This window comes from Carcharodon carcharias, chromosome 2 (genome assembly GCF_017639515.1).
Source record: "Carcharodon carcharias isolate sCarCar2 chromosome 2, sCarCar2.pri, whole genome shotgun sequence".
In the NCBI taxonomy this organism is placed as follows: Eukaryota; Metazoa; Chordata; class Chondrichthyes; order Lamniformes; family Lamnidae; genus Carcharodon; species Carcharodon carcharias.
This window is the reverse complement of record NC_054468.1, coordinates 223,947,343-223,973,202: the sequence shown is the minus strand read 5'-3', so window position 1 is coordinate 223,973,202 and position 25,860 is coordinate 223,947,343. Positions and strand designations below refer to the sequence as shown.

General features: G+C 41.7%; 1 protein-coding gene across 1 annotated transcript in view; it reads right to left on the bottom strand.

The window, feature by feature from the left end:
* Positions 1–25,860, bottom strand: part of wdr27 (WD repeat domain 27) — a 256,794-nt gene that overhangs the window by 104,054 nt on the left and 126,880 nt on the right. The window contains exon 20 of the mRNA XM_041207594.1: positions 17,502–17,599. Coding sequence (XP_041063528.1) covers positions 17,502–17,599 — 98 coding nt within the window. The remainder of the gene's footprint in view (positions 1–17,501; positions 17,600–25,860) is intronic.

Below are 25,860 nucleotides of genomic sequence, written 5' to 3'. Positions count from 1 at the left end.
TGTCTTTCATTTAATGATACATGAAAATTCTGTCCATCGGGCAGCGATTTAAATATTTAAAGAAGATTCCTGCAAGTTTCTGGTAGGGGCATTGGCTATTGGCTGCCTGTTTCAAAGCTCCTAGAACCAGGCAGGTTTTTTGCAGCCAAGGGCATAATTTTTTTTTAAATTTTCATTTCCTGCCATTCCATTTTCCAGCTGAGGATGGTTAACATATGAAAGCTAACCCCTCTGATAATAAACATGGGGGAGTTCAGGATTGTTGGAGCCTACTACATAACAATGAGTGAGCCCCATAAACCAAATGAGTCACATAACGTGACCTTTGTAGTGTCACCTCTAGACAAAATAACAATAGCACACTATACATGTATACAGTGCATATAAATGACGAAAAACAACCTTGCCACTTTACAGAATGCAACTAAGCCTAAGAAGGAAATATTAGGGGGGATTACCAATTGCTTGATCAGGGATTGGTTCTAAAGTGAATCTTCAAGGAGAAATACAGAGGCAAGGGGTTTACAGAGGGAATTCCGGAGCATGGTGAAAGTCATGGCCAGTAATGGTGGGGCAAAGAACAAAGAATGCACAAGACCAGACTTAAAGTAAAAGGGGGTTCTAAATGTGAAGGAGGTAACAGAGAAGGGGGGTTGGAGTAAGGCCATGAAAGGATTCAAATACAAGTACAAGAATTTTAAATTCAAGGCACAGGGGACTGAAAGTCAAAAGGACAGGAGTAATAGGGCAGGGTAGGATGTGAAGAATCTATACTGCCTTAATTCTCATCAACTGTCCACCAAAGGACCATTTCCAATTTTCTGAGGACTTTCCACCTGCACATTCTTCTCAAAGGCAGCCAATTAAGAGCCCAGTCCAATTATAGATAGACGATGTGCTGTGCATGCAAGAGGATCAATGAGGCTTTTGAGCAGCGGCAGGTCCACTGGGAGAGGTGGGCACTGCCACTTTAGGTTGGGCTGTCTCAAAATGGAGGTGTGCTTATATTTATTCTTTCATGGGATGTGGGCATCACTGGCAAGGCCAGCATTTGTTGCCTATCCATAAATGCCCTTCACCTGAGTAACTTGCTAGGCCATTTCACAGAGCAGTTAAGAGACAACCACATTGCAGTGGGTCAGGAGTCAAATATAGACAAGACCAGGTAAGGATGGCAGATTTCCTTCTCTAAAGGACATTAGTGAACCAGATGGGTTTTTACGACAATCAACAATGGTTTCATGGCCACCATTACTAAGACTAGTTTTCAATTCCAATTAATTAATTGAATTTAAATTCCACCAGCTTCCCTGGTGGGAATTGAACATTTGTCCCTAGAACATTAGCCTGGGCCTCTGGATTATTAGTCCAGTGACATTACCACCATGCTACCATCTCCTCCATAAAGACTTTGAAGACTTCACAAAAAGCCACAACTGCCATGCCATCATTGTGATTGGGGAACCTCTCCAAGGGATAGCCTGTGGCCACAGCTGTGGCCCTCTGGCACCTGCAGCTCGATAGAGGGAGGAATTAAAGGAGACCTCATTGGGTTCCTGGCCTGTCATTAGGAGGCCACCTCCAGTCACCTGCAGGGCTTAAGTCTGACACCGGGCCTATTCCTAGCGCAAGATACCGATGGCATCACTGATTTGCCCCTGTGGGTGCTTGCTCCTAAATTGCTACGTGCCACTGACAGGTGGGTAGCTGATGCCAGTCTCACCCTGACACCATGAAGATTGCTCAGAAGCAGGAGCTCATCGGGGAGCTGTTCCAAAACTTCCCTCGCTCCCGCTTCTAGAGCCCTGACAAGATTCCACTTGATACCGGCAGTAAGATTTTGCATGAGTTGAAGTTCACAAAGCATGGGGGATAGGAGCCTGCCCTACAAAACATTGGAATAATTGAGTCTAGAAGGACAGAAGCTTAAATGAGGTCTTCAGCACAAAAATGGGCTGAGGTGGGTGGGAAATAGATGGTGCTTGTGAGGGAGAGGAAATTGGATTGGAAATTTAGCTCAGAGTCGAATAGAAGTAATACTAATTAACTGTTGCAACCATTCAATATTTATGGTAGTATATAGGTGCAGATAATAAATAGTGGCATTTATCAGAAGTGATTAAAGTCATTAACAGCCTCAAAATGGGACAGGATATTTCTTCATTCTCTTGGAAAAAAAAAGCATTGATAATAGACCGCCATGGAATTCATTCACAGGGACACCTCGAATTTCCCAAGTGAACAGTCCTCCTTGGTCACAGAGTTTATTTAACAAACCCAAAGTAGGGTTTTTGCTGTACAGGTTATCAGCTCAGCAGTTGCATATATTTGCCTTGTAGTCAATTTAATTGAGCTGATTATAGTCCCTCTGAGTCTTTTAAGTTGTGTTCTCTTTTGTGCTAGATCCATGCTATAACTGCTGAGGCAAGGTACAGCTTGTTAACAAAAGTCTGGAACTCCAGATGTGGAATTGCTTTGTGCCCCTAATGCATTTCTCTGATCATGTGGGATACTTTGACAATGATGCTGGCCAAGTGGAAAAAGCTTCACAGTTCCCAAGGGTTCACAGATTGATCTCAGCATTTTTGAACTATAGTTATGTAAACTATGGCTGTCTTTATAATGAGAGTCACTTTTACCACAGGCATTCATTACATAAACATTTGTGTCTGATATTATGGAAATCATGCTATATATCTGTGGTTTATGCACATTCCTGGGTGGTGATGTCTTTCTGTTTCTTGGTGGGTGCTGGGATAAATGTGATTGTGGACTGTGTGCATGTCTAAAGAGGTTGAAACATAACTCCTGCCTGTCAAAATCTGTCCTACTGTGAACTTTGCAATCAAGTAGAACCTAATATTTCCAGTGAACAAAGAAAATAAAAGTCACAAGGCTGTCAATGCAGGGCGTATAAAATGATCTGTAAAGTTTAGCAAGTCTTTCTCATCAGTGCTGCAACTTATCCAACTTTTTAAGCTCATATAATGACTGAATTGATATAAATACAGCTTACAGTATTTCTCATTTTGTCTTTCTTGCAGTGCTTTGAAAATGAAAAATTCATACCCATTCATCTTTCATATCAGAATTTTCTTTAAGTGATGGAGAAAATCTACAAATTTACTGGCTGTTGTCTGTGCACAGTATTTAACAAAAACCATAACACAAAATGCAAACTTGTTTCAACTAATTTATACTTGGATTTGCAGGTTATGGAAAAAGATTAGGGATGGGGCAGTATTTGTCCCTATTTTTGGGTGGGATTGGGTAAGTATCAGAAGGAAAATGCCAGCACACTACTTCTTGCCTTATTGGTGCAGCCGATCTGCCCCCTGTCATTTCCGTCCAGTCCTTCACATGGGTGCCCTGTTTCAGGTGGGCAGCTCTTTAAGGTGCACGCAACGGAGCTTTATGGCTTACATAGCGGTTACAGGGGAGGCTTCAGTGACAGGACCAGTACCTCAGATGCGCACTCCAGTTTGAATGTGGATAAGGCTCCTTGGAGTCCAACAGTGTCCCCACTCTCACTCATGCCTCCAGGCAGCTGGTAATGCACGCCAGTGGGCATATCCTGGTACCTTGTCTCAGTTAAAAAACTAAACTAAGTGAGAATATCATCAACTTCATCTGGTGTAGATAGGGGACATTATCTCCCTAGGTGCATAAAATCTGGAACAACAGAAGAAGCAGAAGGACAATGGCCCTGAAGGTGGACACCAGCAAGATATATGAGACATCCAGGATACTCTCCTGCCGAAGCGGACTTGTAGCTAATCACCTCAGAAAATATTGGAACCTTATCGAGTATCATCCCATTCCATAGTTAGCAATGAAACGTAGTTGCAAAAATGCTGTTGCTTACAATAAAAGCGACTGATGCAACTTTGCATCCAACACTTAGCAATACAAAGGAGCATGAAGAAGGGGAGCCTGTTGTAATTTTCAGAGACCATTGGAAACACACTATGTTCATTGGTATGTGGCATGAAGCAGCCTAACTAGTAATCCTTAAAGAAATTCGGAAATGATCGGAAATATGTATTTTCAAAACAAATTTGGTGGGGTTAGAAGGAGCATTAATGCCTCCCATGGTCCCAGAAAAGTCCTCCCAACTGCTGCCTGTCCCTCCAGATCCATTCACCCTCCAAAATATGCTCTCCCCATCCCATAAAGTTCTGCCCGATTCAACTCCACAAATAGTTGCCAGATTACTGGCCTACCCCATCCAGAAAAGCTGCCCTCTGAATTGACCTAGCAAATGATTCAGTTGTGACAAACAGAAGGCAGCATGTCATTAGCTTATTTGGGAAACTAGCTCGATTTAGCATCCTCCCACCCCACACTGTATCATGCACCCCATTCCTTAAGTTTCCCCACCACAAACTTTAACCATTTTGGGCAGCAGTCTGAGAGACATTAGGACTATGTCTTCATTGGGATGCTAACACAAGCAGATAATTATAACTCTTTGAGTGCACAGGGCAGTATTTCTGATTTGCCTTCATGTTAACTTTCTATAAGGTCCCAAACAAAGAAATTGTTGATATTGCATTAATCACTCTGACATGAAAATCGCAAAAAATGGATAAATGTAAGTTTTTTAAAACAATTTCTATTATTGAAGCATTGGAAAAAAAACATACTTTTTAATAATGAACACATTTCACAACTCAAGATACATTTAGGAGCAGTGTGTCCTTAAGACAAATCTACATAGAATAAAAGACTGCTGCTCAATTTCAAACACCATGCACTTGTTTACATACTGAACCAAAATCAGCACTACCCATTTTACCAGGTTTGACAGAAGATGAACTACTGCCAGTTTTGAAAAGACAGGATGATGAAACGCCAAACAAATACGAAAGAATAAAAAAGAAAAAAGCAGGCCAAGCTATGCCTTAGGTAATGGAATAATCAGAACAAGTTCAGAATTGAAAATACATAATACTTGTTCAATGATATTCAAAAACAGCTGAAGGATTAAAAATTGCATACTTCTAATAATGAAGTCTGGAAAATAATTCTGGAGCTTCACTCAGATGGACCAGATCTCAAAGCCATACCTCAAGCACAAATTAATCTTGGTCTTCAATCTAAACTGTTTCCTGCTGGCCAATCAAAGCAATGTATTTAAAACATAAGCATTTTGCATCAGAAATTAAGCTATCTGCCAGCAACAAAGCTAAAAGTTTCAAGATTTCAGGCCCTGGGTGTTATGTCTGGTCTGAACGTATTTTTTTTTAGAGGAATATACATATGAATATGGCTTCCAGTTGAATTGAAATAACGTTTGGCAATCCCTGTTTTATTAGAGGCAACATTCAATAATTCTAGGGAGGGTTAAAAAACACAGGGCAGAAATTTCTCCCTGTCGTGTGGGCTGGCCGGGAGTGGGCGCACAGCCGATCGCCGCCTGTGATCGGCTGTGCGCCGTCATTTTACGTGGCCAATTAAGGCCCACCCAGCGTGACGCACTCCCAGAAGCACTCAGCACTCCCTGTGCAGGCGGGGGGAGGAGGGAGAGTTGGAGTGCAGAAATCTCCCTGAGGCAAGGAGCTGCTTCAGGGAGATTAATTTAATTATGAAAAATGAAAAAAAGAATTAAAAAATTACTCAGACATGTCCCCTCATGTGACAGTGTCACATGAGCTTGGACATGTTTATGTATTTCATTTAAAAAATTTTATTTAATTTATAAAGCCTTCACGAAATCTCATCCTGCCCATCGATGACTTTCATGAGAAATGTGAAGGCCGCCTGGGCTCTTCGCCTGCCCACCAACCTTAAGGTTGGACGGGCAGCTCTGTTAATGATTTCAATTGATGTTTAAATGGCCTCAACAGGTCTTTGATAGTTCGGCAGGCACGCAACCGACTCTGGTGCGCGCCTGCCAAACTGAAGATTGGAATGACAGGCAGTGACATCAGAACGCACGCCCCATGTCACGGCACATCATTTTACGTGTTGGCGAGTGGAGCCCATTCCCACACACTGACCAGAAGATTCAAGCCGCAGGGTAATGATCACTTAGCACCACACCCATATTAAATGTGCACAGGTAGTTCTAATTGAATGGTAAATTCAGTGCCAAAGATAAGTCACTCAAGAGAGCTGTTGCTCAAGAGAGCTGTTTTTTGCACTGTCAGGCATAAAGGCACTTCATGTCATTTTCGAGGTATTAATTGTTTCATGCCAATTAATCAAATTATTTTCAGCAACATTTTTCTGGTAGAAATAATAGACCAAATACTGGAGTCATAACCACATTATATATACAGGTCTAAAGTCCTCTACATCTGCAAAAAGTTCAATGACACTAAAATTCAGCCAAGGTATAGGGCTAGGTATGTCAGTGTACATGTGGAGCCTAATGTTTTTTCAGATCATGTCACCTGGGGGCAGCATGAGAAATCAGGGACTCCAAATGTAACAGTGCAGGAACAGGAACAATCAGGCTTCACATGAGCAATGGCAGCAGAGGCCAAAATCTCCAGAAGTGTTTAAAAAAAATCATTGCTAGCCATTTCAATCTGTCTGTTGACATATACCTGAGGGTCTCTATTACTGGATTAGTGCTGCCTGACTGATGTCACAACCTTCCATTATCACAGTGGGGTGCCTGCCATTTCACAGTTTGATTTATAGCTACAAGTGATAGTAGACTCTTTGAAGTGGGACTGAGTTCCAATGCTTGTTTTTATAAGGATTAAGCACATGAATAATGTTTGTTTTTATAAGGATGTAGATGAAAGAATGTAAGTAGAGTGAATGGGTTTTTTATGAATGAATGTTTTTCTTAAATAATGTCTGCAACAGACACTTAGAGCTTTATTTAATTTCATCTCAGCATGGGTGCTGAGGTTTGTCTATGATGGGTATTAGGTGCGTTGGCATGCAGTGTGCGCAAAGGGTGGTGGGTGGGAGGCATAGGCTGGCTTGAGACTATAAAGGGTCATGGGGGCATAGGTTGGCATGAAAGGTATGAGGGGCCATGAGGGATGGGTAGAGGAGCATAAGTTGCTATGGAGGGTATGGGGGGCCATGGGGTTGGGTAGGGGGCATGAGGTGGCATCGGTTGGCATGGATTGGGCCTGAGGCATGTAAGGGGTTGGGGGGGGGGGGGGGGGGGGGGGGCGGTAGTGAGGGGTGAAGCCTGGAGTGCTGTTTTATGTTTTATTTTTTTTAAATTTCCACAAAGTGCCAGTGCACTGAGGCAAGCCTTCCATGACGCCCATCTTCGCATCTGGCACCTCCACACTCATTCAGGAGTTGACCTCCATGAATCCCATTTTCACCTGCACTAACGGATCGAAAATATAACCTTTCTGGGTATTTTCTTCTGGGTTGAGCTTGCAGAGCCAGGAATTGTCTCTACTTTGCGTTCCCAATGCAGGAGCGAAATTTCAGGCCTTAGTATTTATGTTGTATGGTGAATGAATGTCATTTAGAGGAAGCTTATCTGACCCCATGACTCAGACCATTTAAATTTTCAAGGCTGAAGAATTCCATTATGTCAATTTCTTAAGGTGTAATTCTCCACGTGTGGCTCTCACAGTTTGTCAGTTAAATTTCCCTTTGTTGACTTTCAGCATTAGAATAGTAGAGGTGAATTTTGTCAGGCGGGTCATGTTCCCAAATTCAGCCTCAATTCCAGGTTGGGAAACTGGAAATGGCTATGCAGAACGACGAGTGCGATTTTCCCAGAGGCGGCCTATTAAGGAGCTTTCAGCCTGGCAACAAACTTCATCATCTTACCATCAATTCTATGCCATTCCACAGCCATTGTGTCAATTTGAAGCTGACTGTTCACAACCTTTTTGACCTCGATCAGAGCTTCCAACCACATATCCTCTCCATCACAAAGACCACTTATCACACCTCTATCATCACCCATCCCCTCCCCTCCCCTCCCATCCTACTGAAACCCTCATCCATGCCTTTATCATCTGTTGTCACTAAGGGCTGAAGGACACTTTGGAGGTGGGGGTGGGGAGCATGGAAATTCCGATGTAATCGCGTCTTCCAAATGTTTAACTGGAGTGAATTGCAGGTCAAGTATGTTGGACAAGCAGATTGGCAACACAAAGGCAGTGAAGAGGCTGAGAGAGGTGGTGGTGGTAGGGCTAGGTGTGATCACTGCACGTGTTGAACCTGATGGCATATCCACCATGATGTTGCTGAGGGGAAGCATGTAGATGAGGAAGAAGAGAAAGCTAAGGATAGATTTTTAGGAAGTCCAGAGGTGGTAGACAGGAATGGGACAAGAAGCCATTGAATGTTCTGGCTTTAATCAGATACATAAGAAATTGGATGCAAAATTGGAATGTTATATCAAAGAAGGCTACTGACCAAAAAGGTAGGCCAGATTAGTCTTGAAAAGATCAAGCAGATACTCTGGGGTTCTACGAGTGGGCAGAAAGAACCTTTCTTCCAGAGACTAAAGGGTGTGTGCAAATCCTATTATATATGAATATAGGTGATGTGCCAATTGGCTTTTGTCATTATATGTTTTCCTAAGGTTTTGACTAGCATGCATCAAAAGGAAACTCTGAGGTTGCATGACCTCCATAGGTTTCTCCATTTACAGGAGTTTGCTCAAGAGCCTTTGATTAAGGCAAAATAATAGGAAGAAGATTCTTGCCACTTGATAATATACTCCTAATTGATTCTTTTTAATGATTCCTTGCAATTTACCCATGAGTAATCCCTGAAAGAACTTCAGCATCTGCTTCTGACACAATATTACACTGAATTAGCAGCACAGCAGCCCTTGTCTGAGATTGTACAAGCTTGTCCTGTAAAGCTCCAGAATCTCCTTCACCCCCTTCCCAAAGTTGTTCCAAATTAAAGCAGTCGTTCTGCTTGCAGTTCTGAAGATAATTTTATTTAGGCAGTAAACATCTTTGGCTTTAGGTGAAATATTTATACTCACAATGTGAACTGTAAATTTCCTTTGCAGTAGGGGTTTTCAATTGCATCATCTGTGTAGAAAGCCTGCCCACTAGATATGCTAGAGAGCAAAGGTATCCTCAGAGTACAAGTTTCTTCCCGTGTATCCAAACACATGGATTTTTACTTGGGGCAATAGAATGCTTTCCCCAGACTGATGGCTTCCTATATGGTACTTGTCCACACATGGAGAATCACTACAATTTTTTTTTAAATAGTAATGAACACTTCCTTAACGGCCTGCAGCAATCAATAGTTGGCCCACTGTCAATGAGGTTATTGTTTGTTTAGCCTGTCCTTCTCATATATAAATTGAAGTGGGCCATAGAAGACTGAGGGTAGGAATTCGAAACATTGAATAAGATTCATATTTTATCTTAAAGATTGACAATTTCTGAATGGGGTTCTCAGGATGTAGGATATTTTTGGATACATTCATAAGTAGATACAAAAAGAGAAATGTACTTTAATCCTGGGCTCTAAACATATAATTTGTCTTTTTGTATTCTACTTATGAATGTATGCAAAAATATTCTACATCCTGAGAATCCCATTCAGAAATTAAGTTAGTCTTTAAGATAAAATATGAATCTTATTCAGTGTTTGGGATTCCTACCCTCAATCTTCTGAGGTCCACTCCAACTTACATATGAGAAGCACAGGCTAAATAAACAGTAAACCCATTGACAGTGGGCCAACCACTGATTGCTTGCAGGCCATTAGAAAGTGTTCATTAGTACTTTTTTAAAAATTGTAGTGATTCTCCATGTGTGGACAAAGTACCATATAGGAAGTTATCAGTCTGGGGAAAGCATTCTATGCCCCAAGTAAAAATCCATGTGTTTGGATACACGGGAAGAAACTTGTACTCTCAGGATACCTTTGCTCTCTAGCATAAAATGGGGGCAAGGGATTAAATTTGGGAAGATGTGGTAAACCAAAGAGTAGAGACAAAGCAAGAGAAATACTAATATGGGAAATGATAAACAGAACGTGACAGGAAAGCACAAAGAGTACAAAGTTAACAGCAGAATCTTCTGGTCAGCGAGCGGGGATGGGCCCCGCTCACCAACACGTAAAATGACGCGCAGTGATGTTGGGCGTGATTCCCGACGTCACCGTGTGTCATTCTGATCCTCAGTTCGGCAGGTAGACAGAGGAGTCGGCTGCGCGCGTGCCAAACTTTCAAAGGCCTATTAAGGCCATTTAAAAACTAATTAAAGTAATTAATTGAGCTGCCCGTCCAACTTAAGGTTGGCAGGCAGACGAAGAGCCCAGGCAGCCTTCGCATTTATCATCAAACCTCATCCACAGGCGGAATGAAGTTTCATGAAGGGTTTATAAATTAAATAAATGTTTTTATTAAAGCTCATTGACATGTCCCAGCTCATGTGACACTGTCACATGAGCGGACATGTCTTTAAAATTTTTTTTCTTCTTTATTAAACTTTTAAACCATCACACTAATCTTCCTGAGGCAGCTTTGTGCCTCAGGGAGATTTCTGTACTCTTTCGCGCGCCTCCCCAACAGAGAGAAAATTCTCCCCTCAGAGTAAGTCAGCAGATAAGGCTAGGTGTTACTAAAAATGATAAAAGGACAAAATAGTCATTTGGTAATGCAGAACCTTAGTATTGCTGAATAAAGACATTTTGTCGAAACTGCAGGACAATTGCAAGAATATCAATGTCAGGAGAAGCAACAACTTCATACTGTGTATTGCTGAAAAAACGAGACATGTCAAAGCCCCTCGTCCCGCACTCATCAGGAAAGCACACAAAAATACCAATACAAGGGGAAAACAGCAAAACACGCCGCACAAGGAGAAAGTGCTGACAGGTTGACAAGTGGACTCTGATGGCAGAGGCGCTATCATGGGGATTGCATCAGCGATGGTGACCGACAGCCAACTGCCAAACACTGCTTGAAATTCAAACCAGACAGGTTGACCCTAGTTGGCCAAGGCACTGCCCTGAGGAATGAGTCAGCAAATGGCTTTCAGCCATTTTGTTTAGCTGATTCCACATGCCAACCAATCAGTATTCCCTTCTTATGCTGAATGGGTTGTTGTTTTCCCCTTATATTGGTATTCTTGAAGGGTGTCCTGACGGGTGTGGGATTCCTACCCTCAGTCTTCTGTGGTCCACTCCAACTTACATATGAGAAGCACAGGCTAAATAAACAGTAAACCCATTGACAGTGGGCCAACCAGTTTGCTTGCAGGCCATTAAGAAAGTGTTCATTACTACTTTTAAAAAAATTGTAGTGATTCTCCATGTGTGGACAAAGTACCATATAGGAAGTTATCAGTCTGGGGAAAGCATTCTATGCCCCAAGTAAAAATCCATGTGTTTGGATACACGGGAAGAAACTTGTACTCTCAGGATACCTTTGCTCTCTAGCATAAAATGGGGGCAAGGGATTAAATTTGGGAAGATATTGGTGTTCTTGAAGGGTATCCTGATGGGTGTGGGACAAGGGGCTTCGTCATGTTTCTTTTTTCAGCAATACACAATAAAAAGTTGGTGCTTCCCCTGACATTGGTATTCCTGTGATTGTCCTGTTGAGTGTAAGACAAAAAGCTTCAACAAAATATCCTGTTTCAGCAATACAAAAGGACAAAACTGAAAGCTCTGTATCTAATGGCATGTAGCATTTGAAACAGAACAGATGAACCAATAGCGCAAACAGAAATCAATAAGTACAATCTGATAGCCATTACAGAGACATGGCTGCAGGATGACATAGATTGGGACCCAAATGTTGAAGGGTACATGAGAGTTAGGAAGGACAGGGAGTTAGGAAAAGGTGGAGGGGTGGCTCTGTTATTTAATGATGGTATTAGCACATTAGAGAAGGATGACCTAAATTCAGGAAACTAGGATGTGGAAGCAGTTTGGGTGGAGATGAGTAATGATAAAGACAAGAAGTCACTTGTGGGAGTGGTGTACAGACCTCCTAATTGTAACTACACAGTAGGGCAGAGTATAAAGAAAGAGATAATGGGAGCTTGTCAGAAAGGTACACTGATAATCATGGGGGATTTTAATCTACATGTAGACTGGAAAAATCAGATGGACAAAGGTAGCGTAGATGAGGAGTTCACAGAATGTTTTGGGATGTTTCTTAGAAAAGCATATTCTGCAGCCAACCGGACAGCAGGCTATACTAGACCTGCTATTGTGTAATGAGATGGGATTAATTGATAACCTCATAGCAAAGACGTCCCTAGGTGACAGCGATCATATATGATTGAAATTTACATTCAATTTGAGGGAGAAAAGCGTGGGTCCGAGATTAGTATTTTAAGCTTAAATAAGGGTAATTATGAGGACATGAAAGCAGAGCTAGCCAAACTGAACTGGAAAATGAGGTTAAGGGATAGGTTAACAGAAATGCAGTGACAGGCTTTTAAATGGATATTTCAGAATACACAGAATATTTACATTCCAATGAGAAAGAAAATTTCCAATGGGAGAACCCACCATCCGTGGTTAACTAAAAATGTTAAATTAGTATCAGAATTAAAGAAAAAGCATGTAATTGCATAAAGATGGATGGCAGGTCAGAAGATTGGACAGAATATAAAGAACAGTAAAGAATGACAAAAAGATTAATATGGAGAGGAAAATTAGACTACGAGAGGAAGCTAGCTAGAAATATAAAGACAGATAGTAAGAGTTTCTATAGATATTTAATAAAGAAAAGTTTTTAAAAAGTGAGCGTTGGTCCTATATAGAGTGAGTCTGGGGAATTAATAATGGAAATCAAGGAAATTTTGCATCGGTCTTCACTATATGGATGTACTCTACTTAGTTTCCAGAAGGCATTTGATAAGGTGCCACGTGAAAGGTTATTACAGAAAATAAAAGCTCATGGTGTAGGGGTAACAATTGGCATGCGTAGAAGATTGGCTAGCTAACAGAAACAGAGAGTAGCCATAAATGGGTCTTTTTTTGGTTGGCGGGATGTAATGAGTGATGTGCCACTGGGATCAGAGCTAAGGCCTCAACTTTTTCCAATTTATATAAATGGCTTGGATGAAGGGACTAAAGGTATGGTTGCTAAATTTGCTGATGATGCCAAGTAGGAAAGTAAGTTGTGAAGAGGTTGTAAGGAGGCTACAAAGTGGCATAGGTTAAGTGAGTGGGCAAAGATCTGGCAAATGGAGTATAGCGGGAAAAAATGTGAAATTGCCCATTTTGGCAGGAAGAATAAGAAGGAAGCATATTAACTAAATGGTGAGAGGTTGCAGAGCTCTGAGATTCAGACGGATTTGGGTGTCCTGGTGCATGAATCACAAAAGGCTAGTAGGTAGGTATAGCAAGTAAATATGAAAGCTAATAGAGTGTTGTTGTTTATTGCGAGGGGAACTGAGTACAAAAATAGGGAGGTTATACTTTAGTTTTACAGGGCACTGGTGACACAACATCTGGAGTACTGTGTACAGTATTGGCCTCCTTATTTAAGGAATGATGTAAATGCGTTAGAATTATTAGATTAGACTAATAGCAGAAAGGGCAGGTTGTCTTATGAGAAAAGGCTGGACAGGTTAGGTTTGTGTCCATTGGAGTTTAGAAGAGTAAGAGGCGACTTGACAGAAACCTTTAAGATCATGAAGGGGCTTGACAGAAGATGTTTCCTCTCGTGGGAGAATCTAGAATTAGGGGTCACAATTTAAAAATAAGGTGTTGCTCATTTAAAACAGAGATGAGGAGAAATTTTTCTCTCAGAGTCATGAGTCTTTGGAACTTCCTTCCTGAATAGGCAGTGGAAGCAGTCTTTGAATATTTTTTAAGGCAGAGCTAGATGATAAACAAGGGGTTGAAAGGTTTTCACAAGTAGGCAGGAATGTGGAATGGAGGCTACAATCAGATTAGCCATAATCTTATTGAACGGCAGAGCAGGCTCAAGGGGCCTGCTCCTGCTCCTAATTCGCATGTTCATTGGGCTTCACATCTACAATTAGAATCAACACAAATATTTGTGGGGAAATAGTGAGAGCATCACACACAGCTGTTAAAAGCATCAATGACAATAAGTTAGCTCCGTTGACTGGATGACTAGTCTGTGGTTCAGAATAACACCAATAGCACAGGTTCGATTCCTGTTACAGCTGAGGCTGACTTGGGATCTGCTTCCTTACCCTACGTGGAAGGCAATAGCAAACCACCACTGACAAAAACTGAAAGAAATCAGCTCAGGATGAAGCATCGGCAGACAATGGGCCAAGAACCTGCCTTTGGGTGCCTTCATCATTCACACGTATTAGCTGGCATTGAAAAGACATACCAATGACACTGTCAGCTGAAAGGTGGTCTACAGGCTAAATGAACCAAGCCATGGAACAATGAAAACTCTTTACTTTATTTGTCAGCACATTAAATTGTCGAGTATTGGTCAATTGATTTTGACACAAATGTCAACAATCCACAAGTACTATCCAATAAAGGTAATATAAAAATATTATGCACACAAATGATCAGTCTCCTGATATTCATGCTATCTTCTCTGCAGGTAGATTTGTATCAGTGTGGCCCTTGGTTCTTATTTAACAAGCAAAACATAACTAACAATGGCATGATTAGAAAAAAACTGAATAACCTAGCAGATTAAATTTACATAGTAAGAGGGAATGGTAGGCAGGGAACTCAATTTGAAATTTGTAAGGGTCACTATCACTAAAGTATACTCCCAAAGCCTTTTTTCTGTTGCATCTGAAAGATAAAATATATAGTAAGACCTCCATTATCCACTCCAATTACCTGCCATTAAAACAGAAAATGCTGGAAATACTCAGCAGGTAAACATCTGTGAAAAGAGTAACAGAGTTAATGTTTCAGCTCGATGGGCTTTCATCAGAAAATGCTTTACAGCCAGGTAAGTACTGTTGAAGTGCAATTCTGATGAAAGGTCATCAGTCTGAAATGATAACTCCTCTCTCCACAGATGCTACATGACCTACTGAGTATTTCCAGAATTTTCTGTTTTTATTTCAGGTTTCCAGCGTCCTCAGTATTTTGCTTTTATACCAGTGAACTGCCATTTTGGTTAATTTTGTTGGACCAAGGCTGGAACAAGTCAGTGCCTCACTGCTAACATCAATCTCCTCCTACTACAAAAATCAGCATTACCACCCGAGATATTGGGTTGAATTATCCTGGCACTATGAGCGGGGCGGGGGAGGGTGGGGAGCCACGTCAGGATGGCTCCCTGACATTCCCGCTACCAGCGAACTTCCCAAGGTAGGCTAGGAAGCTGAACAATTGCCCACACTACAGGGGCAGGCAGCCGATAGGACTGATTCTGCGGCCTCACCACATGCAGAGGCTGCCAGCTCAGTGTAGGCGACCTCCCTGCGGCAGGTCGAGGGGAAGCCCCTCAGACCTAGAATCTCCAAGCCCCAAATACAGCACTGCAAGCCGAAAAGGACACATCCACGGTCCAAACAATTCATTTGGAGCGGTTTTCCCTCCACTCCCAAGGGGCCTAATGCCCCTCATAATTTTTTATTTGTATCCATGCTTCCAAGGGGGCCTCCATTTTGAGGTATCCTCACCGCTTCTAAACAGCTTCAGCAACCTCTACCTTTCCTGGTAGGGTTGCCAAGGCTCGAGATTGCCCGGCCTTTTGACTGGACCTGCCGCATCAGAGGCTTGCGAGCACGGAGACACCCAACTAGTGGTCTGCCTCCCAGAGGATTGCGCTAACAGTCTCACTACTGGCAAGTGAGGGCTCAGGACCCCCATCAGGATTATGAAGTCTTAGGGAAAATCCAGCTCATCATCTTCATGTTCATGTCTAGGACACTACATATGTTACTTCAAATTTAGGAACAATCAATTATCACCAATTTCTATTATCCACAAGGGAGTCTTCTTTATTATAATGGTTCCACTCTCTGTATTCCAACCGTGACTACACTATCTACAGGGGGCATGGTTTATTATACCACACCTGTATGAATCTTATGGTTTGTGGCTGTTTCCATGACCTGTTTGGAAATAGAGCAGCATTTGTACTGCATTTGCTTTGGAATAAACTTTCTCGGGAACTAAGATCTAAATGTCATTTGATATAAGGCTCAGCATTTATTTGCAAATTATTTTTAAATCATGCACAGTAGATAAACCTTATTTTACATTTAAAGTTGTTTTGCAATGATGATACGTAACCCACACTAAATCACCATCGCACTAATCCCACTACAGAATTCCAAAATACTATTCAGTTAAAAAAAATTCTAAAGTTATATATATTTAACCACTGCAAGCTGAAAACTATCAATTCATTGGCACATCTCCCTCAGAAACATTTGACAGATTTTACAGGTCTAATCATCCTGTGGTAAAATATTTTTATTATAGCTGCATTCCGTTTTTCCTTCCATTAAATAGCTGAATACATGATTGAATGGGCTGTGGTACAAATATTTCCAAATTTGAAATTTATAAGAATTCCTTTGAGACACACTGATTCAAATTTGATTTTTCTTGGCAAACTAGCCTTGTGTTTATCAAGCATTTTGCAGTTTATGCAGATTCCTGCCTTCAGTTTTAGCTGATTAAAGCTAAAAAAAGTCAATTTACACTTTAACTAATCTGCCCACAAGCATATTACCTAGGTCCAATTACAAGTACCACCACACTATCAATTCCCTGGCAATCCTGACTGTTAGAGCTGTAGTTGTGCAGGGATACTGGCAAAGCACACCATGTCAGACAGGACAGGCGGAAATTTACAGGTCTTCCAGCCAACGGGATTTTCCAGTCCTGCTGAAGTCAATGAGCTTTTGAACAGCTCGCTGTATTTTCCAGCCCGCAGCGGAGCCATGAAATTCTGCTCGATAAGACAATGGGCACCCAAAGTGTCCTTTTTATAGGGAACTACAGTAATTATACCGAGTGGTACATCTTTCCATTTGTTGGTTTAAGTCTGAAACTACTTAAAAAGTTACACCTAGAGGTTTATCAATGTTTATAACATAAAATCAACCAATAAAAACTGATTTCTTGTATCTATGTGACTATGCCTGCAGGGTTTCAAAATAATTTTAAGTGAAATGTCTCTTGTAATGTCTTGGTGAGCTTCCACAGTTAAATGATCAGTGCTTCATATGATTCAGTTAAATGATCAGTGCTTCATATGATTGTTTGAGACTAGCATTTTGTAAGTAAACTGGCTTTGGTTTCCATGTTAATTGAAAGCCAAGTAATAAGCAAACATTGACTTAAGAGTGGATGGAAAATTAGGTTACGTTCTATGCATTCAACCAATATTTCTCAGCAAAAAAAGTTGCTTGAAGCACTAATTGAGATGAAAGACAGTAGAGCATCACAATATGGTCAGAACTAAGCATTGTTTGTAAATTAATAGAGGAGGGACACTTTGCATTATCTAAATCTACAATCTAGTTGACCAGCAAGCTTGCATGAATAATAATAATAGAAGTATTCATCACACTTAAAGTTAACATTCCTGCACTTCATGAAGCTTATTTTTACAATAGAATAGGCAGAACCACTAAGAATGATTGATATTTTCTTACCTCAGTGTCCGCAAATCCCACAATTTAATCCCATCCGTTATAGCAGTTGTCAGGAAGAGATTATAGGATTCAGAAGGCTGGGTACTAAACACTGAGCCCTAAAACAAGATGGAGATAGCACATAAACAGTCATCCATTGTTAAGACTGTGAACTAAAGTTAAAAGAGTATCCTAATTGTGCAGGAAAAAGAAACGAGGTCTAAATTGAGCATCTTATCAAAATAATTTGTCTTTGTAATAAAATTAACCTAACAATATGCTATCAAGTTAAACCATTAGAGTAAGTCATTCTTTCCCTGTAAAAGGTGAAGGGGCATGCTCCGGGAAAATATTTTTTTAATGGATTTAATCAGAGGCATCATATTGTTAATAGAAAAGCAAAATTCTGAGTATGTTGTAGGTTCGGATGAAAGATCATTAACCTGAAATGTTATCTGTTTTACCTCTGCAGATGCTGCCAGACCTGCTCAGTATTTCTAGCATTTTCTGTTTTTATTGGGCAACGTTTTCCCCCCATTGTGGGGGGAAGTGTTGGCGCGGGCAGGCGGCCTTCTGATCGCAACCCCCCCCCCCCTCCACCCCGCACCCCCGCCGGTCAGGGGTTGCCGTGGGTGGGCCAATTAAAGCCCGCCCAGTGTGACGTCCGCCGGAAGCACTGTGCGCTCCGTGTGTGGGCGGGTGGGGGGGGGGGGAATTCCCTCAGCCAGGAGTGCACCCTTTTGTGCATGCGCGCAAAAGAGCGCACAGATCTCTCTGAGGCAAAGTGCTGCCTCAGGGAGATCAGCTCTGATTGAAAACTTTAAATAAAGGTGATAAAAAAATTTCCCTGCCATATCCCCTCATGTGACATGAGTTGGAACATGTCTCTAACTTTTATTGCAACATTTCATAAAAATTTAAATACCCTCATTAAAACTCATCATGCCCGTGGATGAGGTTTCATGTTTTTTCCGGAGCCTGCCTGGGCTCCTGGTCTGCCCGGCAACCTTCAGGTTGGACGGGCAGGTCCATTAATCATCATCATTAGTTTTTTAATGGCCCAACGTATCCCCATGCCATTTTACACGTCGGCAAGCAGGGCCCATTATTAACATTAACAGAAGAGAGACATTGTACAGGTATGAGACTGCTGGCGCATGGATAATGATGATGTAAGGAGGTTATCGACTTCAACTGTGTTTTTTTTTCTCCACAAAGTGGTGGATATGTACAACAGACTAATAGCAATAGAGGTGTATTGTGTTAATTAATTCCTTCAGGAACATAACTGAATAAGAATTTGTTTAAAATTAAGACTAAGCATAAAGATAACAATATCCCAAGCAACACAATGGTTCCTTTGCTTTTAGGATTAACCCAATGTCATCAATGCAAAACAACTAGTCAAGGCTGAATAGATAATCTCATATTTGTTTTAAAAATTATCTTGAGTGGAGAGAAAACAGGGAGAGTCATGCAGTATCTTCCTTCAGAACGTCAAATAAGTAAGGTAGAATCCATGATAATGTAGATTACGCTTTGTCTCTTTTATGGTCCAAAGGGCTTTTTTCTCAAACTATTTAATTTTTTTCTCATATGTTCCAAACAACATCAATAACAACCTGCAATTATATAGCACCTTTAACTTAGCAAAACATCTCCAGACACTTCACAGGAGCATTATCAAACAAAATTCGACACTGAGCCACATGAGGCGGTATTAGGTCAGATGACCAAAAGCTTGGTCAAAGAGGTAGGTTTTAAGGAGTGAAAGTTTTGAGGAGGAGAGAGAAGAGAGGCAGAAAGGTTTGAGGAGGTAATTACAGACCTTAGACAGCTGAAGTCATGGCCACCCAATAACAGAGTGATTAATACTAGAGATGTGCAAGAGGCCAGGATTGGAAGAGCTCAGAGATCTCGATTGAAAGAGTGGGAAAACATTTCCTCCATAATGTTGGCAAAACGAAAGTCATTCTTTTTGGCTCTTGGAAACATCTACATGCTTTTGGCCTTGACTCCATCAACTTCCCGAGCTGCCAGCTCAGGCTGAATTGTAGCTGACAACTCAATCCCAAAGCCTGTTTCCACACACAACAGCTCAATTACCAAGAATGCCTTCTTTCACCTATGTAATCCTGTCTAGCTCCAATCCTTTCTCACCTCGTCACTAAAACTTTTGTTTATGGCTTCATCGCTTCAAACTTGGACTTTTCTTCTGCTCTCCTAGTGGGTTGACTTGCCTCAACCCTTCACATGCATCAATTTGTTCAAAATATTGCAGTCCTTGGTCTCTCTTGCACTGGGTCCCATCCTCTTTAAGCTCCCTTGCTGTCTATACCCAATGGATTTGCTTCTAAATTTTAATTGTTGCTTTCAACTTCCTCCCTGGCACCTCACCACCCTATTAACAGGCCTGTGTTTCAGCATCCTACCAGTCAGCATTTTATGTCCTACCTTAGCTCCCCTCTATGTGAAGCCGCCAACAAAATCTGGGATGTGTGACATTGATTTCCAGCTTGTCATCACTCCTGGGGCTGGGTCCTGCAACTCACTTCGGGTACCATGGAGAAGAGGGCATTTTCTGTGCAGTTTATAAACTGATAGAATTTCCCACATCCCAAACAGTCACTTCCAACCATCCATTTTCTCACCACTTCTGGCGAGGGTTGTGGTGGCAGTAAGCTGAGCAGGGCCAACCAGACTTTCCTTTCCTCAGTCACAGATTCCAGCTCCTCCTGGGGGATTCCCAGATGTTCCCAGGCTAGCCGAGAGATGTAATCCCTCCAGCGTGTCCTGGGTTGGCTTCAAGGTCTCTGTCCAGTGGCTGTGCCCAGTACAGCTCAAGCAGCAGCCTACCAGGGGGCATTCTTATCAGATGCCCAAACCACCTCAACTGGCTCCTCTCGATTCAGAGGAGCAGTGACTCTACTCCAAAGCTCTCCCACATTGCTAAACTCCTCAGAGTATACCCAGCAGCCCGATGGAGAAACCTCATTTCTGCCGCTCGTACCCACAACTCTTATCTTTTCGGTTATTACCCATAGTTCATGACCATAGGTGAGGATGGGAAGGTAGATCAACCAGTAAGCTGAAAATCTCGTCCTAAAACTCAGCTCCTGCTTCACCACCATGGACAGGTAGAGCGCCAGCAGAACTGCAGCCACAGCACCAATCTGCTTACCTCAAACGGTCACCTCTCAACAAATATTGTCAGCATAATCACAATTAGCTCAAATTTAATACCATTTCTCATCTGAGCACTTGCCTATGGTGTTAAAGTCAGAGACAACAGGTGGCACAGCAAGTTTATTTGCTGATAAGCTTTCTATAATATGCCCCAGATGTTAATTCTCTATGAATTTATACTTCCAAGATGAGTTGGTTGCTGTGTGGCGGAAGGAGACTCATGTGGAGCATAAACTTCAGCATTGACCAGCTGGGCTGAATGGCCTGCAACTGTAAGTTCTATAATATGACTCTATGATCAATGCTGCAACATGTCCATCTTTCTTCTAATAGAGAGCCCAAATCTGTACAGAGCAGTCTAACTGTGCTTAAGATCTGATATTATTATGCACCCTGTATAGCTTCCCTTTCTATTGCATTCAATGCCTCTAGGTACAGAGCCAAGAATTCCCTTTGCCCTTTTTAAATCTTATCTACTTAAGATGTCAAAATTTTTTTTGTAATGGTTTCTTTCTTCTAGCAGTTAAATGTGATTCCGTAATACATTCAAGTCAGCAAACAGTTATTTCACTACAAAAAGAATACATTGGGATTTCAACATTCACTCACGCATTTTGCTTTATCTCTTAGGAGAGATTATGTAGACTGAGCAAATCTGTCTTAGGTATTTCAACAAAACAGTAAACTATTCTCAGAGGAAATAAAAAAGATTGAAACCAGGTTTTTGGTAAGCCTTGGGTACAACATTTTTCCATCATTATACAGTAGCACAGTGCAGACATACTGCAGAATGGAAACATACTTCTCATTCTTTTCCACCTTTTACCAAATACTCACTGATACAGCAGATGCTTCCTCCTAGTGCAAGCAAAACCTCTTTCCTTGTAAGGATAACAGCAGGCGGAATTTATAACCATAACCTCCTCATATTCCTTTGATGAATCAATGTTCCATTTTGTAACTGCCATATCAAATCCTAACACATCTGTAATAACAATTAGTGTTCCTTGCTACTGGCTTGCTGCTGCTTTCAATGCATAATAACCTGATTCAACTTTACATTCCTTGACTAATCCTTAGATAGTTATAATGTGAAGTAATGTGTCATATTTGGGTAATCAGCAAGCATTAGCACATTTTTTTAAGAGCTGCTTCCTGCTTTCAGAGTTTGACACTTCAGATCTTACAAAGAATCCTTGGCAATAGTAATATGAAAGTTCTTAGCTTTCATGGTCCAACCGACACCAAGGAGCATCCACATCATGTGAAAAATCACTTGTTTAGTTAGACATTTAATTGACTTATTTCTTAAGGAGCAGAAAAAATGTAACTACTAACAGTATGACTTTAAGAACTTAAGAACATAAGAAATAAGATCAGGAGCAGGTCATACAGTCCCTCTGCCACTTAATAAGATTATGGCTGATCTTCCACCTCAGCTTTACTTTCTTGCCAATCCCCATATTCCTTTATTTCCCTAGAGTTCAAAAATCTATCAACTTCAGCCATGAAACTACTCAATGACTAGGCATCCACAACCTACTGGGGTACAAATTTCACAAGATTCACAAACCGCTGGGTAAAAAGTTTCTTTTTATCTCATCTGAAATGGCCAGCCCCTTAGTTCTGTTGAAACAGCCCCTCAGCATCTACCCTGTTGAGCCCTTTCAAAACCTTGTATGCTTCTATGAGATTGACTCTCATTCTTTTAAACTGCAGAGTATAGACCCAATTCACCCAATCTCTCCCCATAGAACAATCATCTCCTCCCAGGAACCAATCTAGTTAACCTTTGCTGCGCCTGCACTGAGGTAAATACATCTTTCCTTAGGTATGGGACTAGCACAGTACTCTAGGTGTGGTCTCACCAAAGTCCAGTACAACTGTAGCAAAACATCTTTACTCTTGTACTCCAAACCCCTTGCAATAAAGGCCAACATATCATTTGCCTTCCTAATTGCTTGCTGTTCCTGCATGTATTTCTTATATACATAAGGACACCCAAATTCACCTGAACATCAACATTTAATAGTTTTAAGGCATTTAAAAATATTCTGGTTTTCTATTCTTCTTACTAAAATTAATAATTTCATATTTCCACACATCTGCCACCTTCTTGCCCATTCATGTAACCTGTCTCTATCCATTTGCAAGCTCTTTACTACCTCTCCACAGCTTTGTGAACAAAGCCTAGCTTTGTACCAATTTGGATACATTAAACTCAGTCCCTTCATCTAAGTGATTAACAAAGATTGTAAATAGCTGAGGTCCCAGCACTGATCCTTGCTGCACCCCATCAGTTACCATTTGCCAACCTGAAAATGACCAATTTATTCCTACTCTGTTTTCTCTCCTTTAACCAATCCTCTATCTGTGTTAATAATAATTTATGACCAGAGATATGAGCTCAAATCCCACCATGGCAGCTGGGAAATTTAAATTCAATTAAATAAACCTTGTATTAAAAAGCTAGTATCAGTGATGGCAACCACAAAACTACGGGATTGTGGTAAAAAACCATCCAGTTCACCAATGTTCTATAGGGAAGGAATCTGCTATTCTTATCCAGTCTGACTTACATGTGACTCCACTTAATGTGCTTGACTTGTAACTGCCCTTTGAAATGGCCTAGCAAGTCACTCAGCCTTCTAGAAAGCAGCTCACCACCACTTTCTCAAGGGCAGTTATGGATGGGCTATATATACTGGCCTTGCTGGTGATGCCTGCATCCCATGAATAAATAAAATAAAATTATGATTTTCTATGTGCTCTTTCAGCACTTCCTTAATAATGGAATCCAGCATTTTCCTGGTAACTGAAATCAGGCCAACTGCCCTTTAGTTCCTTGGTTTCTCTTACCCTCCATTCTTGAATAAAGGTGTTAAATTTTTTGCCTTCCAACCCACTGAAACCTTTCCAGAAACTAGGGAAATTTGGAAGGTCAAAACCAATGCAGCCACAATTTTTGCATCTACCTCTTTTAAAACCCTAGGATGTAGGTCGTCAAGTCCAGAGGATGTTTCAGCTTTCAATTCCATAATTTCTCCAGTGCTACTACTTTACTAATAATTATTACTTTAAGTTCCTCACTCTTCTGGGACCCTTGGCTCCCACTTTTTCTGGTATGTTTTTAGTGTCTTCTGAAGCCAGGCACAAAACATTTATTTAATGGATCTCTGACATTTCTTTTCTCTCCATTATAATTTCTCCTGTCTCAGCCTTTAAGGGATCCACATTTGGAATCATACAAAGGTTACAGCACCGAAGATGATCATTCAGCTTGTTGACTCCTTGCTAGCTCTTCTCAAGAACAATTAAGCTCGGTTCACTCCCCTGCCCTTTCCTTGTAGCTCTGCAATTTTTTTTCCCTATTGGAAGCCATAATTAAATCTGCCTCCACTATCATTGAGCAGTGTAGTCCAGCTCGTAAAAATGTTTTCCTCATTTCATCTTTGCTTCATTTAACAATTACTTTAATCGTGCCCTCTGGTTGTCAATCCTTCTGTCAATGGGAACAGTTTTTTTCTTCTTTCACCTGATGTGGGTGTGGCTGACAAGCCCAGCATTTGTTGCCCATCCCTAATTGCCCTTGAGGTGGTAGTGAGCCACCTTCTTAAACTGCTGCATTCCATGGGGTGTAGGTACACCCACAGTGCTGTTAGGGAAGGAATTCCAGGATTTTGACTCAGCAACAATGAAGGAACGACAGTATAGTTCCAAGTCAATTAGTATTCCCATGTTGCCGCCCTTGTTCTTCTATGTTGTAGAGGTCATGAGTTTGGAAGGTTCTCTCAAAGGGGCCTTGGTGAATTGCTGCAGTGCATTTTGTAGATGGTACACACTGCTGTCACTATGCGTCAGTGGTGGAGGAATGAATATTTAAGGTGGTAGATGGGGTGCCAGTCAAGCAGGCTGCTTTGTCCCCGATAGTGTGAGGCTTCTTGAGTGTTGTCGGTGCTGCACTCATCCGGGCAAGTGGACAGTATTCCATCATACTCCTGACCTGTGCCTTGTAGATGGTGGACAGGCTTTTGGGAGTCAAGAGGTGAGTTACTTGTCGCAGGATTCCTAGCCTCTGACCTTCTCTTATAGCCACACTATTTCTATGGCTAGTCCAATTCAGTTTCTGGTCAATGGTAACCTCTAGGATGTTGATAGTGGGGGATACTGCGATGGCAATGCCATTGAATGTCAAGGGGAGATGTTGAGATTCTTTCTTGTTGAATATGGTCATTGCCTAGTACTTGTGTGGCCACTTATCAGCCCAAGCCTGAATGTTGCCCAGGTCTTGCTGCATATGGACACAGACGGCTTCAGCAGCTGATGAGTTGTGAATAGTGCTGAACATTGTGCAATCATCAGCGAACAACCCCACTTCTGACCTTATGATGGAAGAAAGTTCATCGATGAAGCAGCTGAAGATGTTTGGGCCTAGGACACTACCCTGAGGAACTCCTGCAGTGATGTTCTGGGACTGAGATCATTGACCTCCAACAACCCCAACTATCTTCCTTTATACCAGGTATGATTCCAATCAGTGGAGAGTTTTACCCCTGGTTCCCATTGGCTTCAGTTTCATTAGGGTTCCTTGATGCCACACTCGGTCAAATGCTGTCTTGATGTCAAAGGGCAGTCACTCTCATCTCACCCTTTAGCCCTAACTGCTCTGTCTCAACCTCTTATGATCTTGAATGCCCCTTGCAACCTTCTCTTTAAGAGAGGACAACACCGCTTCTCCTGTCTATCCACATAGCCGAAGTCCCTCATCCCTGGGGCAACATTTTCCCTCCATCGGGGGGGAAGTGTGCGAGTGAGCACGAGTGGGTGCGCTTCCAATTGGTGCCCCGGCTTGGGGGCATGCCGCCATTTTACACGGGCAGGCCAATTAAGGCCCGCCCAACATGACGTGTGCCAGGAAATGTTATGCACTCCATGTGCGGGTGGCGGGGGGGGGCGGAATTCCCTCAGCCGGAAGTGCACTCTTTCACACATGTGCACAAAAGAGCGCACAGATCGCCCTGAGGCAAAGTGCTGCCTCAGGGAGATCGATACCGATTTAAAACTTTCAATAAATATTAGTAAAGAATCCCCCTGCTATGTCCCCTCATGTGACACTGTTACATGAGCTGGGACATGTCCATAACTTTTATTGCAAAATATTCTGCATTTTTTAAATCACTCATGAAACCTCATC